General features: G+C 54.1%; 1 protein-coding gene and 1 long non-coding RNA gene across 4 annotated transcripts in view; one reads left to right on the plus strand and one right to left on the minus strand.

The window, feature by feature from the left end:
- Positions 1-17,481, minus strand: MCOLN1 (mucolipin TRP cation channel 1). 3 transcript variants are annotated; one of them, XM_074205116.1, is made up of 16 exons: positions 17,327-17,481; positions 16,323-16,436; positions 15,278-16,096; positions 5,843-6,042; positions 5,306-5,473; positions 5,017-5,182; positions 4,278-4,389; positions 3,844-3,940; positions 2,369-2,468; positions 2,179-2,285; positions 1,877-2,026; positions 1,063-1,164; positions 817-939; positions 495-701; positions 224-360; positions 1-123 (listed from the first exon to the last, which is right to left on the minus strand). In XM_074205116.1, the coding sequence occupies exons 2-16, from the start codon at positions 16,414-16,416 to the stop codon at positions 87-89; spliced, it is 2,619 nt and encodes an 872-aa protein (XP_074061217.1). In that variant the 5' UTR covers positions 16,417-16,436; positions 17,327-17,481; the 3' UTR covers positions 1-86. The 3 variants fall into 3 exon arrangements, with proteins under 3 accessions (XP_074061217.1, XP_074061219.1, XP_074061218.1); XM_074205118.1 differs by lacking the exon at positions 17,327-17,481 and adding an exon at positions 16,744-16,962; XM_074205117.1 differs by lacking the exon at positions 17,327-17,481 and adding an exon at positions 16,744-16,853 and having other exon boundaries at positions 224-357.
- The window catches only part of LOC141501278 (uncharacterized), a 14,380-nt gene continuing 12,290 nt past the window's right edge, over positions 15,526-17,615 (plus strand). Inside the window, exon 1 of the long non-coding RNA XR_012472193.1 lies at positions 15,526-15,858. This is a non-coding gene — a long non-coding RNA (uncharacterized LOC141501278). The remainder of the gene's footprint in view (positions 15,859-17,615) is intronic.

Below are 17,615 nucleotides of genomic sequence, written 5' to 3' on the forward strand. Positions count from 1 at the left end.
CCATCTTAAAACCATAAATAAGGCTCCGGGCGCGTCCGGCCCGGCGCGCCCCCACGAGGGGCTAACACCCCGGCGCCTCCCGGCGGTCAGTTCACCAGCAGAGCGCGCTCCTGCGGGGGGTCCCTGGGGAGAAGCAGAGGCGCGGTCGGGGCGGGGCCCTAACCCCGGGCCCCGGACCCCGGGCCCCGGGCCCCGCGCCCCGCGCCCCCCGCCCGGCCCGTACCTGGCGCAGCAGCAGCACAGCAGGCCGCAGGCGGAGCCGCTGCCGCGGCGGAACTTGCCCGAGGCGGGGCTGTCCTGGCACTGCGCGATGTAGGCCTGCAGCCGGCTGCCCTGCGCCTCCGCCTCGGCCCGCTGCTGCTGCGGGGACAGGCGGCCAAGGGTCAGGGGCGGCGGCGCGGGGCGGCCCGGCCCGGCCCCGGCCCCGGCCCCTGCCCGCCGCCCGGCCCCGGCCCCGGCCCCTGCCCGCCGCCCGGCCCCGGCCCGCCGCCCACCTTGATGGTCTCGTAGGAGCCGGTGATGAGCGCGATGAAGAGGCTGAGCACCATGTAGATGAAGAGGCTGATGAAGGAGTAGAGGTAGAGCTGCGAGAAGAGCCACACCAGGCCGCCGTGCGCCTGCATGGCCGCGAACGTCACGAACATGTCGTCCCCGTTGATGAGCGAGAAGAGGCACTCGGACACCATGGACAGCGAGCGGAACTGCGGGCGGCGGACGGGGCTGGGGCCGGCGAGGCCTCGCGCCCCGGCCCCCCCCGCGGGCTGCCCCGTGCCCGCCGCCCGTGCCCGCCCGCCGCCCGTGCCCGCCGCCCCGCACCTTCACGTGGTAGGGCCCCAGCACGATCCAGCCGCAGAAGCAGTAGCCCAGGTAGATGACGGCCACACAGCAGCAGAAGCGCATGACGCTGGGCAGGGCCACTCGGAGGGTGGCGATGAGGATCTGAGAGGGGGCCGCACGTCAAGGCCACCCCAAGCCCCTGCCAGCCCCGGCCCCCCCTTCGAGACAGGGAGGCCAAGGCTGCCACGGGGAGAGGGCAGGGCAGGCGGCAGGGTCCGGGCTTACATTGTATTTATGGAAGAAAGTAAGGTAGCGGATCACTCCGACCCAGACCAGCAGAGTGGAGGTGCCCAGCAGGATGCTGCAGACGTCATAGCTGGCCAGGTTCTGGGGGCACAGGGAGCCCATCAGCAGGTGTGTCCTCACTTGGCCCCCATCCTGCGCTGTGTGAGTGGGTGCTTGCGGGTGTGCTTTTACTTGTGGACTTGAGGATAAAGAGCAGAGTCAGAGGGGACGGGGCAGTGCCCAGAGGTGGGAGGGCACCACAAGAGGGGTGTTGCTACCTCAGAATCCCAGAGGACATGCACAGAGACAGAGAAAAGATGCAGGGCCAGGGAGGGAGGGCCACACAGTGACACCAGAGGGGTATGACCTCCCAAGCATGGAAATCAAAGCAAAAGGATGAGAAAGACAGGTGGGGTTTTTACAGAAAAAGAACAAAAAAACATTTCTTGGGGATGCCAGCTAAGGCTTGGAAAAGGAGAGACTGACCACGGGGTCAGTAGCAGTCCTACCTTGAAACGGCTCCAGAGAGAAGCTGGGCCCCACAAAGGGGAAAAGAGGTCTTTCACCCTAGACCATGGCCTCCTTGTAGATTTGTCAAGGCCTACTTTGAGGACAGTGTGGACCACTGGGGCCCCCCTGGGAGCAGTCATGGAGCCCAAGGTTTCAACCCCCCCCCCCAGCCCTCAGCTCACTTCCTGAGGCAGAGGACAGACCCAAACCTCCCCTCCTCCCCATATGACCTCCCATATCCTAGGGACACTTCTCCCCCCACCCTCAATCTCTAGAGACTGGGAGGCTGTGTCCTCCAGCCCACCTTGGCCTCAATGCCGATCTTCATGATCGTGCCAGATATAGTGAGGACGTCACTGGCTACAAGAAGGATGTACCAGCCATTTACAAACTCCAGTCGCTCCCACAGGCTCAAGGCATGACCTTGGCGGTGATGGAGGAATCGGGCAAACTCCTGGGGGATGGGGAGAAACCCTTCAAAATGCCACCCAAGACCTCTGGACTCACTCCCTCCCAGTTTTCTTTGCTGTGGGCCCAAGACCTTGGGCACCAGAAGGCAGCATCACTTAGGGAGAAGGAAAAAAGGGATATAATCCTAAATCTCACAGTTTGCAACAGGAAACCCCGCAACAGGGACCGAGCACAGAGCAGGAAGGACAGGGCACAGGTCAGAATCACCACCACGTCGAAGAACAGGCGAAACCGATTGTCTCCTGGAGAAAAGATGGTGGAGCATGGGAAGTCAAAGCGATGACTTAGGGAGATAGAGGGAGAAGGAAGGGGTCTCCAGGCTTACCGTGCCCAAAGACGCTGGGATGTTTACATTCTTGGATGTGGGCACTGGTCACTAAGCTGATAGGAACTCGCCCACTGTGGGCTTTGTTGTCAAACGTAATCTAAGGGTAAAACAAAATATTATCATTTGCCCAGAAATGTTAAGACTGTGCCAGCTAATTCAGAATGCAAAAAGCGAGTCTAGAATAGTCATGACAGACCCTGGGCTAGGCCCATGACAATTATTATCACACTTGGTCCTCACAACATCCCTGGGAGACAAGTTTTGTTATTAGTTCCATTCTACAACCGAAGAAACCAAGACTAACAAAAGTTTGTTAAGTGACTTGCCCCAGGGTCATATGGCTAGTGAGGATCAGAGCCCACTCTGATGGCAAACAGAGACATGAAAAGAACAATAAAACCCACCCATCCTGGCCCCAGGAAACAAGGACATGGCCCACCCCAGCTTCAGCAAAGGGGTAGGGAGAGGGCTTCACCCCCCCCCCACCCCCATTGTAGGGTCTAGCTCTGGAGGACTTCTCAGAGCTTCTTTCTCTCTGGCTGAATGAGGATGACCCAGGTCCACCTGCCTCAACACCCCAATAGATGGTCTCAGTCAAGTGCTCCCTCAACACAAACTTGTGAGGCAGGAAGTGAAAGCATCGCCAGTGTCAATGTTAAAAGGAAGAGGCGGGCCCAAAAGGATCAGACAAGCTTGTCAGGGTCAAGTTCAGGGGGAGGGGGTCACTGCCCCCCCTTCAAAGGGGTTCTATATTAATTTTTAGTTTTGTTTTTTTTGCAAGGCAAATGGGGTTAAGTGGCTTGCCCAAGGCCACATAGCTAGGTAATTATTAAGTGTCTGAGACCGGATTTGAACCCAGGTACTCCTGACTCCAGGACTGGTACTTTATCCACTGCGCCACCTAGCCGCCCCTATATTAACTTTTAAGGAATTTCTCCCACAGGCCAGAGTTTCAGACACCTCATGTTGACCTCTGAGACCCTCCATAGTCAGCTTCCCACCTCCTTCCAAGGATCTCTTCCCTCCTGACTGTGGTTCTGGGAGGCAGACACAGAATCCTAAAGCAGACCTGGAAGGGCCTACCCAGATCATCCATGCCAAACTTCTCATTCTGGAGAGAACCATGAGGGAGGCTTAGAGAAAGTAAGGGATGTGCCCAAGGCCACACAACTAGGCAAGAGCAGGGACTGCACTGAACCTTGGCCCTCCAGGAAACTCTATTCTGCTGCCTCCAAGTTCCAACACTAACATTAAACCAGGCCAATCTCTTCCCTTTCCTTGACGCACACAAGGCTCCAGCTGTCTCCCCTACCTGTAATTCTGTCCAACCAAGGGCTACCCTTCCCCTAATGTCCTCAAAGCCTACTCTGGCCAGCCCCTTTCAAGCTCCAAGTCAGCAAGTCTCTGCAGCCTCCCACCCAGAGTGAAGGGGCTGCCTCCCTCTTGGCATGCCTTTGAGCCCCAGTGCTCACCAGGATGGTGAAGGTGTAACAGTCTGGGATTTCATTGTTGATAATGGTCTGCAGGTTGATGGTCTTGAGCTGGAAACGGATTGTCACGTTGATCAGCCTGGAGGGGAGGGAGGAGGTGAGGGAGGATGTCCTCCTGGCTGCCTGGGAAAGCCTGGGGGCCCCACTTCTCTACTGGACTTGGGGAGGGGAGGAAGGGGTCAATGCTGACTTGGCAAGTGTTGCTTCCTGACCTAATTTTGAGGAAGTCTATCTGTGGCTGGAGTCAGCCACAGTTGTCTCCCTTCCCCTAGTGTCCCTTGTTGGAAGAGGAGGGGGTAGCAGATGAATACAATTAGGAAGCTCATTCCACAGACCCACAGAAAGGAGGTGCAGAAAGTGCAGTTGGGGGAGAGAAGGAGCACAGAGAGAGGAATAGAGATCAGGGAGTCCAGTACTTGTGAAACTTGAGTGTGAAGTTCTTGTAGCTACTGCCTCGTGATGAGGAGAAAAGTATCTCCTCGTCTGGGGGCAGAGGGTACCGCTCTGCAGGGTCCACCCTGATGCAATCTGAGGAGAAAGTGTGCGAACAGTGAGGCCCCTCTGTGTCCCAGTCAGAGAATAGCCTCCAGGCTTCCAGAGTCTAGCACTGGCTAGCCAGCAACTCAAGCTCTGTGTGCTGAGGCCCCCAGGGGCATTGGTTCTGAGATTCAAATAGACCAAAAGAAGATGGCTAGAATGAAAAGAAAGTTGAATTTGAGGACATAGGCCACGGGTTCAAGTTCTAACTTTGCCATTTAATAACTGAGTAACCCTGGGAAATAGCTCATCCAATCTCACTGTGCCTCATTTTCCCTCTCTGTAAAATGGGGAAGACTCATCCCTATAGCTTGTCCCTCATAGGATTGTCTGAGCAAAGTGCTTTGTAAGCCTCACAATAAATGAGAAATGAGAGCTCTCAGGATTATCAGCAGAGGAAAAATCTCTAAACACTGAAGAGATCAAGCTGAGTTCCAAAGAATGGAAAAAAGGAAAGGAGGGGGAAATCCAAGAGAGTAAAATTCAGGTGAAAGAAGAAGAGTGTGGGCAGGTCCAGAATGTTCCTGGGGAGGCCCCAAAGGTATTCCTGAAAGGGCCCATTTCAGTCTCAGCCTTTCTCCTTCCCTCTACCCATCACATCCACATCCCCATACTAACCAGTGATCACCATAGGATCGATGTTGAAGGTGTCGTTGGCAGGGTCGATGTGCCCATGGCGATAATACTGTTGGCACAATGCTAGGGCCGAGCCGTTTGCCCCAGGGCCGCCCCCACCAGGCACATAGGCATATCTGCCCAGGGACTGCTCAGGGATCCGCAAGTACTGGTAGGTGGCAAACAAGTGGGCAGGAATAGGAGGGAAAGGAATCATTACCCCTCCACCCTGAGCTCTGTCCCTGTCCCAATCCCAGAGACTGATTTCTTTCAACATTCCATATACCCCTACCTGGTCCACAGCAAAGACGATGGACTCATTGAGGTCAGCCTGAGTGTAGACAGCATAGCTATCATCAGCCCCATCTGTATAATCCTTGAGGAAGAGATGTTTGAAAGCCACTGTATTCTCCTCTCGAAACATCACCACAATCTGGTTACTGAGTCCAAACAGGATGAGCTGCAAGGAGAGGGGCAAAGAAGAGGATGCCAGGGTTGCCACTAAGATGGAGCTCCCCCAAATGCTGTGACTCTGACTTCACATCTCTTAAGTCTCAAAGTACAACTTCTGTCCCAAAGACAACTACATTTCCTTTTAGTCCTAGATGAAGAGGGAGCAGGGCAAAGGCAGAAGAGAAACAAGTCCCTTCACTCACAAGAGAAGAAGGGCCCTAGGAAAAAGGTGAGAGGGGGTGACCAAGTTCTGAAAATTAGGCCTTCACCAGGGCTAAGAGTGAGGGGAAGAACTTGGAGCAGCCTTCTCTTTCTCTCTTCCCCTGCCTTGAGAGCCAACTCTACTCCCATTACCCTTAGGAAGCCATCAGGACACCTGGATGGTGACGATGAGGATCTTGGCAACCTGCAGCATCAGCTTGAATGGCTTCCGACCCTTGGCCCGGAACTTGTCACAGGGACTCATAAAGAAGTACTTGAGACGCCGGCGCAGGTCTTCTTCCTCGGTGACAGGCAGGGAATCTCCTTGGGACCCATAGCCAGACCCAGAGCTGGAACGAAGCAATGGTGCTTGCTCTAGGGTTGGAGGGAAAAGGCCCTTAGAGACTGTGACTCTACATTCCCCCACTGATAGTCACAAAGTACTTTCTAAAGTAAGAAATCCAAGCTATCAAAAGCTACATGAAAAAATGTACTAAATCATTAATAATGAGAAAAATGCAAATTTTATAAACTTCCAAGATCCACCTCATACCCATTCAGCCTGGCAGTTTTTTAAAAAATTTTTATTTATATAAGGCAATGGGGTTAAGTGACTTGCCCAAGGCCACACAGCTAGGTAATTAAGTATCTGAGGCTGGATTTGAACTCAGGTCCTCTTGACTCCAGGGCTGGAGCTCTATCTACTGTGCCACCTAGCTGTCCCCCTCAGCCTGGCAAAGTTAACAAAAAAGAAAAATAACAAATGCCAAAGGGACTGTAGGAAAATAATGTATTAGTCTAGTCAGTCTAGAAAGTAGTTTGAAAAGATATTAATTATAAGAAAATTCTACAAACCAATAAAACCAGTATCAGATCTAAGCCCCAAAAAGAGTAAACAAAGAAGAAAATGAACTGAGCACAAAAATATTTTTATATGTGGCACCAATAAAATGGAAACTGAGGGAGTACCTTTGAATTGAGCAAAGGTTAACCAGGTTATGATATATGAATGTGATGGAATACTATGATGCTATAAAAAATGATGATGGGGACCTATCAGAGAAACTAAGTACAAACTGCATGAACTGATACAAAGGAAGTGAGCAGAACAACCAAATCAGTTTTTACAGTAACAACATTACCAAAAGATAAACAACTTTGAAAGAACTTTGATCAATGCATTGACCAAGCACAACTCCAGAGGTCTCATGATAAAACGACACACTGTCCACTTCCTGTAAGAGATTACAGTGATGACTGAGGTGTATATTTGAGGGCATGGCCACTGAGGGAGTTTATTTTGTTTCACTGTACATATGTGTAAATAATTAATATTTATTTCTCTACAGGGTTGGAAAAGGAGAGAGGGAAAAGGGAGAGAAATTGAATTTTCATTGATTGAAATAAATTGGGGTTTTTTTACAATAAAATGAAAGAATCAGCCCTGTTTTTAAAGGTATCTTTGATGAGCATCTAAACATAAAAGGACGCTCAGATTTGCCATCTTGTCCAGCTCAGCCCAACTTAACTAAATTCCCCAGGATCCTTTTCAGGACTGTAAGAGAAAGAACCTTCTCCTTCCCAAATCCAGGAAATACTTAAATGCTTCTCATCACATTTAACCCTCCAGGCTGGCTTTTTCGGAGTAGATAATCTCTTGGTCCTTCCCAGCAGCCCTGAGAGCCAATGTTACATCTCAGTTACTGAAAACTGGCCTTACTGAAGTCACCCTCCTGCTAAGTAACAGCAATAGTAACAACTCTCATGTCCAAAATGCTTTAAGATTTAGAAATCATTTTCCCTCAGAACTAAGTAGGAAATATAAAGAAAACACAACAAGCATCTCCATTTGAAGTCATGGGGGCTTGGTGAGCCAACCTGGCTACTACACAAGCAGACAAGGCCTTAGTTGGGAGGAACTCCCAGGGAAGGGGCGGGGGTGTCATTGCTGGGAATCTGTGTCCCAAAATATCAGGCCTTCTCAATACTAAATTCCTAAAAAGGGCCATTTCCACTCATTGTCTTATTCCCTCACCACCCAAACAACCCACATTTAATCAAACACCTACTATGTAGCAGACCAATTGCTAAAGAGAGGCAGAAGCCAGTCCTTGCTCTGGCAGCTCTGGCACTTTTTCCTTGGTCTCCATTTCCCCATGCCCTTCCCTTCAAGACAGCTACATGAGGGTCTTTTCTGGTTTCTCAGCTTCCAGGCTCTCCCCTATCCCAATGCTCTTGACACAGCTGCCAAATCATATTCTTCATACATAACCCTGAATGCAATTTGAGGGGCTCCCTAATGCAGCTAATCCCTTCACTTAGCACTAAAAGGTTTTTACAATATGGGCCCATCCTACCTTTTTATTGGGGGCAACACGAAGAGTCAACAACTGAGACAGACTGGAGGAATCCAGGAGGCAGCATTGGAGTGGAGTTCAGAGGGGAACCGAGGAGTCTAAGGGGCAGAGGGCACTCTGGACTTTGCAGAGGGTATGTTCAAAGGCAAGGAACCTAGAGATAGACAGACAGACAGGAAGCAGCCCAGTCTGGCTGGATCATAGGGCCCAGGAAGGGAAGGAATGTGAAGTATGACTGGAAAGGGAATTTTAAATGCTCAACAGAGAAGGAAGTATTTTGTTTCATTCCAGTACCTCTGCAAAGGCCCAGAAGTGAGAGACAGATGCGAATGTGGCAAACTCCAAGGCAGCAGCTCAATAAGTGAAGGTGATAGGCTAGGAGAGGTGATGAGTGGAAAATCTAGAGGTCACCTTGTGAGAGAAGAGGAGAGGAGAGGATGCAATATAATCTTAGAATCAACAAGATGATACCTGATAATTGGGGGTAAAATCTGTGTCTCCACCAAAGATTTCATTTTCAAGATATATAAGGAAATTTTCAAATGTGTAATAATAGGAAGGATTTTTCATCAAATGGTATAAAGTACAGCAAGATGGCAGAGTGGACAGAGAATTGAACCTGGAACCAGGAAGCTGAGTTCAAATCCCACCTTAAATATTTTCTAGATGTGTAACCTGTACAAGTCATGTCACCTCTTTTTGCCTCAGTTTTCTCCTCTGTAAAACAGGGATAATAACAACATCCCCTCACAGGATTGTTGGATAAGATAATATATGTAAAGAACTTTGCAGTCCTTAAAGTGATACATAAATGCTACCTGTTGTTATATTATAAATGCTACCTATATCAGTCAAAGGATATGATTAAGCAATTCTTGAAGGAAGAAATCCAAGCTATCTATGGTCATGACAAAAAAAAAATGCTCCAAATCACTAACAATTAGAGAAATGCAAGTTAAAGCAACTCTGAATTTTCAGTTCATGCCCATTAGATTGGTCACATTGATGAAAAGGAAAAAAGACAAATGTTGGAGAGGCTTCAGAAAAAGAAGCAGTAAAATCCTTAGTAGAGCAATTTCAAACTCTGTCCAAAGAGCTATCACAATAGGCACACCACAACTGCTTACAATAACACCCACCCCCAAAGAGATCAAAGGAGGAAAGTATCCTCTATCTCCAAAAATATTTAGAGCAGCTCTTTTGGTAGTGGCAAAGAACTGGAAATCAAGGCAGTATCCTTCAATTGAGGGAGTAGTTGAACAAGTTATGGTATAATGTAAGAAATGATTAAAGGAGCCATTTCAAAGAAACCTGGAAGACTTGTATAAACTGAGGTAGATTAAAATGATCAAAATTAGAATAATTTATATGACCAATACCGTAATTTAATAATTTTGCAACTTGAGAACTCTGTTGAATGAAATAACAATCTATGATTCCAAAAGACTGATGGAGAATGCTACCTATTTTTTACAGAGAAGCAAAATGAGTCACACGTTTCTGGACTTGCCTAATATAGGAAGTTTCCTTGATTGACTGCATATTTGTTATAAGAGTTGCAGTTTTGTTTTGAAGTTTCCACCCAACTCAATGGCAGATGGGGAGACAGGAAAAAAAGGGGAATAATGTTTGATAACTGAAAAAGAAATTAAGACTTCAAAATTGATCAGATATTGGAGAAAGAGGAAAAAGTGGAGGATGATTCCAAGGTTTCAGACCTTAAGTGACTAAAAGAACAGTAGTGTCCCCAATAGAAATAAAGAAAAATGGAGGAAAGGTAGATTTGGGGAAAGGTTAATGATTTCTATTGTGGACATGCTGGGGTTTGAGATGCTTATAAGCTATCCAATTAAAAACGTCCAATAGGGCAATTACAGGAGAGAGGTTAGGCCTAGATGATAGATCTGGAAGCCAATTATATACAGATAATATATGAATCCAAGATTGCCAAAAGAAAAAATGTCAAGATGGAAAAGACAACCAAGCTAGAAACTCAAAGGACACAAATCTAGAGCTAGTTTAGTCTCAGAGTTGAGAAGATTTATGAAAACAGGCTCTTCCCTGCCCCACCCCCACCCCCCCTTTCTTTCCAGGTTGGAGTGGCTACAAGTATGCCATATATTGCACATGTGAAACATGGCAAAGGTGCTGTTCTGTTCGTTCTGCTGCCTTTTGTCTTTCTAGGGATGCCTCAGTGGACTTCAGAGAAGGGAATATTCAGAGTCCAGGTAATGTTAAAAATGAGAGGCATCAATATGAGTAAAAGGAGTAACTGAACAAAGAGGAGGCTCTCCAAAGCCAAGGGAGAATAGAATACTCCAGAGGGAGTGACCACCAGCATGAAACAGCCATGCTGCCAGAGGTCAAGAAGAGCAAGGACCAAGAAACGAACCTCAGATTCAGCAGTCAAGTCTGGTCCCAAAGTCAGAGAGGGGATTCCAGACTGGAGAGGGTTGAGCAGTGAGTAAGGGAGATAAAGGCAAAGAGAAAAGTGGTTGTTTTTTTTTTTTTAAAGATTCTGGCTGAGAAAGGGAAGAGCTATAGGAAACAGTTTAAGAGAGGACTGTGGGGTGAACTGAGAGGTGGGAAGACCCGGGATATCTGTAGACAGCAGGGAAGTCAGCAGATAGTGAGACACAAGTGAAGAGACTGAAAAGCCCAGCAGGTGTTGGGATAAAAGATAAAAACAAGTACTGGAGAAGGTTTGACTTAGTAAGAAGAAACACTTCTTCCTCAGAGTCTCTTAAAAGATGGTGGGACCTCCAAATGGACAGCCAGTCAGTGAAGTGCAAGCCAAGGTCCTCTCTGCTGAGAGGAAGGGAGGGAGTAGTAGAGAGGGCTTGAGTTGGGATTTTCCAGGTTAATTTCATATTCCTTCCTTTCCCCAATGACATTCTGGTTAAACCAGCAATGTCATTAGCCTCTGGTTTTTGCAGACTGTGACATCTGACTAGAATACATTCCAATTCTACCTAAAACCCCTTAAAATCCTTTGTTTATAAGCATTTACAAGGTGGTACACCTTTGAATCATCTCCTTCATACATGACTTAAGCCATGACTGTTGATCATCTTCTCCTTCCTTGTACTGCTGCTTCCCTTACATCTCCTCTTCCTGTCTGAGTGGTGCTCAGTCTCTGGGTTGGTCCACTATCCTTCTCCCATACTCTAAGTACCGGTGTCACCCAAAAGTGTTCTGTCCAGAGCCTTCTTACTTCCTCTCCACTGTCTGCTTTGGTGATCTCATCTGCTCTCTTGAATTCAATTATCCCCTTTCCACCAAAGATTCTCAAATCTGGAGATCCAGTGCTGCATTTTCAACTGCTTGCTGAACATCTCAGCCTGGAGATCCTGTTGGCAATTCAAATTCAGTACATCTAAAATTGAAGTCCTATTTCCCCCTAACCTCTTCACTATTCCCAGTTTCCCTATTTGTGTGGATGACACGCTGTCCTTTGAGTGCTCCAGCTTCAGAACCTTAAAAGTTGTGGTTGAAAGGAAAAGTTTTCCTTTCCTCCTCCCTCAATTAGAAAAAAAAAATCCTTAAATCGTTCCTCTAATACTCCTCTCACAATCCCCTTTTCTCCATTCACCCAGCATCAATTCATCTCCCTCCTTCAAGACTTTCTGCTTTTATTCTCGGTTGTCAGAATAATCTTCCTAAAACACAAACTGGACAGTGTCATTCTTCGACTCAGAAGGAATCTTAAGCAGCTCTCTCTAGGACAGAATTGTTTAAAAGTGAGGTCCACAGATCCCAAAATGTAAATAAATTTTGGGAAATCTGCCAATGTGACCAGACTTTAAATCACAACTTTACTTTTACTCATTTCAAACTGAAGTTTAGCTCCTTCAAAAACTTTTTAAAATTTTTAAATCTTCTGGAAAGTATTCCATCAGTCTGCAGATGATAATAGATCTAGAGATCTCTGTTCTGGGATTTAAGTTCCTCTGTGATCTAGTTCCAACCACCCAGTAAAGCCTGATGTCCTATTTTTTTCTCCTGAAAGACTCCACACCCCATCCAAACCAGACAACACACCTTGCTTCATCCACAGGTGTATGTGAAGGTTCTACCCTCACCCAGAAGGCAATCCCCATCTCAGTTTTTCAAGATCTTTGTCTTCTTTTGATCATCAGCTCAGGCGTAAACTAGTTTAGAGCTTTTCGTGATGCCACTGGACGTGTTTTGTCCTCTTCAGATGTTCCTGGGGTACTTTGCGGGGATCCCTTCTTTAACCTCATCATTTTGGCTACTGCACTGTCTACACACTCTGCTAGTCCCTTTAGGGGAGGGCAAGTACAGGGGAGCTTCTGCGGAGAGGGAGCCTGTCAAGTCTCAACTCTGCCCCACTGGGCACAGTCCATCCCTACGGGGGCTGGCTGGGGTGGGCTCCGGGGGGGCCAGGCACAGGCAGCTTGGGCCTTGGTGGGGGTGCGCGGCGCGGGAAGTGCACGTGCGGCGGCCAGAGGTCAGAGGTCGAGCCCCCGGGGGCGGGGCTGCGCAGGTGTCTCGGGCCCGCCCCCCGCAGCCCCCAGGCCCTCTGGTTCACATGGGCCCCGCTCCGGGGCTCAGCATGCTGCAGGCGCAGGGTAACCGCCGGCTCGCGGGGGACCCTCCCCGACCACCCCTTCGGGGCTCCTGCTCCCCCCGCGCCCCTTACCTGAGCCGCTCCGGCCCGCGGGGTCCGCCATGCCGGGCCCGGGCCCGGGCCGGGCCGGGGAAGACGACTCCCGGGTCCGGAGGCTGCCTCCGGCGCCCCTTCAAACCCGCCGCGTCAGCTGACTCAGACCCCGCCCCCGCACGTGACGCGGAAGTCCAGGCCCACCGCCCGCCCCGCCCCTTCCGCCTGCGCAGCGGAAGTGTCATGGAGGCCCCGCACGTGACGCGCGCGCCGCCTCCCGTGACCGGGGTGGGCGGGGCCACCCCGCGCCCTTGTCGCCGAGGCTGGCGAGATGGAGGTCGTTGCTTTCTCCGCCCGAGCGCGTGTGCGCGTCCTACGTGCACGTCTCGATCCGGGGCCCTCCACGTGTCTGCACGGCCACGCGTGCGCTGCCAGCCCCGGGCCCACGTGTGTCGGGCCCCGGTCCGTTTCGCGCGGGCCTCCGCGTCATGCGTGCAGGGGCGCACACACGTGTAGCAGCGGCGCGCACGCTTTTGTTCAGGCCCACCAGTGTCCCAGCGGGAGGCGTGTGCCGCCGCGCCCTCCGTCCGCCCCCACCCCCGACCCTGATCCTCGGGCCCCGGGCGGTCTTTGACTTCCGGCCCAACCTTGGAACCCCTGGAATCTGCCAGCGGCCCGGGGAGCTTGGGGCTTGGGGAGAGATCAGGAGGGGCGGGAGGTAAAGCTTGGGGGGTTCCTTCCCGGGACCCCTCTGGAGCGGATGCCCTGAGATCTTAGCGGCAACACCCAGCCCTGTGTGCCCATGCACACAAGTACCACGGGTCGGGTCAACCGGCTCCAATCGAGCCAGAAAATAACCTACTAAAGCAAAGGGGGGGTGGGGGTCTTCATTGTTAGTGCATCTCAGGGATCTCTGCTGTGACTAGTTCTGAGCCAAGCTAAAGTGGCTGAGAGCCTCAAGGGCTGAGACCCCAAATCTTCAATGGGAAGGACTTTCCCACCCCCAGACTGTAAGAACACAAGATACTAAGGGAGGGGAGAGACAGAGACGGACCCAGGAAAAACATGAGTAAGAAAAAAAGGCAGAAAAAAATAAAAGAGGCTAAAAAACAGGCAGAGAAAGACAAAAGCAGAGACAGCGCATCTGGACACAGCCACAACAAGGACCCACAAGACATTAGTGGGAGGATTTTACTAACACCATGAGCCTCAGACAGTACATGCCTCGACCCCATTGCCAGATTTCCCCTCCCACCCCAGGCCCACTTCCCAAAACTACAGCCATCAGGCTCCCTGACCCACCCACCCAACCCCACCCACCCTCCCCCCTAATCCTGCCCTCATCCCTCAGGCCCTAGAACTGCCTCTTCCCCTTGTTCCCCAGTTGGGCCCTACACCAGAGAACTTCAATAATCTCCATCATTACTATCACTGTTGTCGACACCATCGACATCACCAGCACCACCTTCATAGGTGGCATCATCATCATATTCATCGCTACAGTTACCACCTCGAAAAGTGGCATCATCATCCATGTCACCGCCTCCAAAGGTGGCATCATCATCCATTTCGCCACCTCCAAAGGTGGCATCATCATCAATTTCATCACCATAGTCACCTCCTCTAAAGGTGGCATCCTCATCAAATTCATCACCATAGTCAGCACCTCTAAAGGTGGCACCATCATTGAATTCACCATAGTTACCACCACCATAGTCATCTTCATTGTCCTCATCACCATAGTCACCACCTCTAAAGGTGGCATCATCATCAAATTCTTCACTATAGCCACCACCACCAAAGTCATCTTCATTATCCTCATCACCAGTAGGAGGCAGGGTGGAGGGCACCCCTGCAGAGGTCTCCCGGATTCCCTCTTTGTCAACCTCTTGGATGCCCTTGTAGATATCATCCTGGACTCGCTCGTAGACTTCGTCTCCATCACCCCCATAGACACCGTCCTGGACATCTTTATTCATATCTTCTGGTACGCCATCGTAAGCATCGTTCCGGGCACCCTTGTAGACATCTTCACGGATCCCTTGGAAAACGTTATCCTGGGCATTTTCGTGCACACCTTCCTGCATTTCCTCGTAAGTATCATCATGGACCACCTCATAGACTTCATTTTGGACATTCTGATAGATGTTTCCCTGAGTACTCTCCTGGATGTCCTTGTAGATATTCTCCTGAAGAGTTTCAAAGACAGATGCCTGTCTGCCCTCAAAGACATGATTCTGCATCCCCTCAAAGAGCCCTGCCGGGACGCCATCATAGATGCCACTCTGGGCGCCCTCGTGCACCCGTCGATGCTTGGTGAGACTGGAAGCCTGGCCGAAGCCCTTGCCACAGATCCGGCAACGATAGGGGCGTTCGCCAGAATGCACGTGGAGGTGCTGCAGGAGGGCGGAACTCTGGCCAAAAGCCTTGGAGCAGTGCGGGCAGGCATAAGGCCGCTCGCCAGTGTGTGTACGCAGATGGTGCTGCAAGTTGGAGCTCTGGCCAAAGGCCTTGGAGCAGTGTGGGCAGCGATAGGGGCGCTCAGCTGTATGTGTGCGTTGGTGCTGTAAGAGAGCCGAGCTCTGCCCAAAAGCCTTGCCACACTGGGGACAGGAATAGGGCCTCTCACCTGTGTGCGTACGTAGGTGTTTAAGCAGGCCAGAGCCCTGCCCGAAACCCTTGCCGCAGACCGGACACTTGTGCGGGCGGGCACCGCCGTGGGTGCGCAGGTGCTGGGCTAGCAGCGAACCGTGGCTGAAAGCCTTGCCGCATCGTGGGCACAAGTGTGGCTTCTCGCCACTGTGGCTGCTGCGGTGCTTCAACAGCGTGGAGCGCCAGCCAAAGGCCTTGCCGCAGGCGCTACATTGGTAGGGGCGAGCACCGGTGTGCGTGCCGCGGTGCTGGGCCAGCGTGGCCCCGTGGCTGAAAGACTTGCCGCAGTCAGGGCATCGATATGGCTTCTCCCCACTGTGCGTACGACGGTGCTGGCTCAGCCCCGAGCTTCGACGGAAGGAACGCCCACAGTCCGGGCAGTGGAAGGGCCGAGGCGGGCTGGGTGGCCGAGGGGCGCTGCCTGAGCCCGCTGCCCCTGGAGCTAGGTTTGCCAGACCCGGGGTACCATCCTGCCCAGGGACGAGGCCTTCGAGCCCAGGGAGGAGGGCCCCGGTGCTGAAGTTGCTGTCCTGGCCTGGGAGACCAGACTGAGTAGAGGTAGGGGCACCATCTGGGTCAGGGAGACCTTTGGGAGAATAGGTAAAGCCCTTGTGGCCCTCGGGACCAGGACTGGTACTGGGGCTGGCCGGGGAAGGGGCACCCTCCGGTGTGGGGAAGCGGCCCTCGGGGGTGGGGGTCCTGTCTGGGCCAGGGAAGGGACCTTCGGGACTGGGAGTATTATCCAGAGAGCCCTCTGGACTCGGGGCTCTATCTGGGACTGGGCTGTCCACCACATCTGTGGGAAGAAGAGAAAGGATCGTCAGGAGCCCGACCAGGACGGGGCTCTCCCTCCCTCCCCGGGTGGCCTGAACTGCGGGCTCGCAGGGTGGCGATCCGGGCCAAAGCCCTCCCGGGGCCCGGGGAGGAGAGGGACTTGCCCAAGGTCACTCTATCAGGACGGGCTCCCCGGCCCCACGGGGGGCGGCCGCCCCCTCCCGCCCCGAGGCCCTCCCACCCCTCACCTGCAAAGGGGTTGGAGACGCAAGTGTCTTCTTTGTCGCTGTCCGGGGTCTCCCTGGGGGCCCGGCCCCGCGGCTTCACCGCCCCTCTCTCCATCGGGCCTGGAGGACGAGGCTCTGGCCAAGAAAGGAGAGTCGGGCTCAGGGGGGGCGGGGAAAGGGAGGCGCGGGGCCCCGGTGCGGGCGGCAGCCCCCCTCCCCGAGCGGGGCCCCGCGGGGGGCGGCAGGCCCGAGCCTGGGGCGCCCGCCCCCCCCCCCCCGCCTTCGGGGCCCGGAGGCCGAGCCGGGCCCGCCCGCGGGGCCTCCCCCCCCCCAGCCTGCGCGGGAAGCCCCGGGCCGGGCGGAGCCGGGGGGCGCGGGGGGCGCGGGGGAAACGGCAGGCGCGGCCCGCCCCTCCCCCACCCCGCCCGGAGCCCACACTCACCGCGACCCGCTCCGGGGCTCCGGGGCTCCGGCCTCGGCCGCCGCCGCCGCCCGAGCCGAGCCGAGCCGAGCCGAGCCGGGCCGGGCCGGGCCGGGCCGGGCCGAGCCGAGCCGAGCCGAGCCGAGCCGAGTCGGGCCGGGCCGGGCCGGGCGGGAGCCGCTGGGACTTGTAGTCCGGCCGCGGGCCGCCGCGCTGGCCTCCGTCCGCGGTGGGGGCGGGGCCGGCTCCGACAGGGTCAGCGCGACCCGCAGCCCGTCCGAGCAGCGCGGGCGGCGCCGGCGCTCCAGACTCCGCGGCCCCTGCCCCTCCCCCGCCGCCGGCCCCTGGCCCCCGCCCCGCCCCGCGCAGGCCCCGCCCCGCCCCCCGCGCTGGCCCCGGCGCCGGCCCCCCCACGTGCTGCCCCCCCCGCCGGCGCCGGCCCCCCCCCACGTGCTGCCCCCCCCGCCGGCGCCGGCCCCCCCCACGTGCTGCTGCCCCCCCGCCGGCGCCGGCCCCTCCCCACGTGCTGCCCCCCCCCCGCCGGCGCCCTCCGGGCCCCGAGCTCCGGCCCCCGCCCCCCCCTCCCGCCGCCGACGCCGCCCACCGGTGCAGGGGCCCCCGGGGGGAGGGGCCGGCGCCGGGCCGGGGGAGAGGAGCCGCTTCCTGGAGCGCGGCGACTCCTTTGTCCTGGCCGACCTCGCCGCGCCGGGAGCCGCCCCCCGGCCCCGCTGCCTCCGGCCCTGCCCCCGCCCGCGCGGCCCCCGCCCCGCCCGCGCGGCCCCCGCCCCGCCCCCGCGGCCCTGCCCCCGCCCGCGCGGCCCCCGCCCCCGAGGCCCTGCCCCCGCCCCGCCCGCGCGGCCCCCGCCCCGCCCCCGAGGCCCTGCCCCCGCCCG

The sequence above is a fragment of the Macrotis lagotis genome, chromosome X (genome assembly GCF_037893015.1).
Source record: "Macrotis lagotis isolate mMagLag1 chromosome X, bilby.v1.9.chrom.fasta, whole genome shotgun sequence".
Lineage (NCBI taxonomy): Eukaryota > Metazoa > Chordata > Mammalia > Peramelemorphia > Peramelidae > Macrotis > Macrotis lagotis.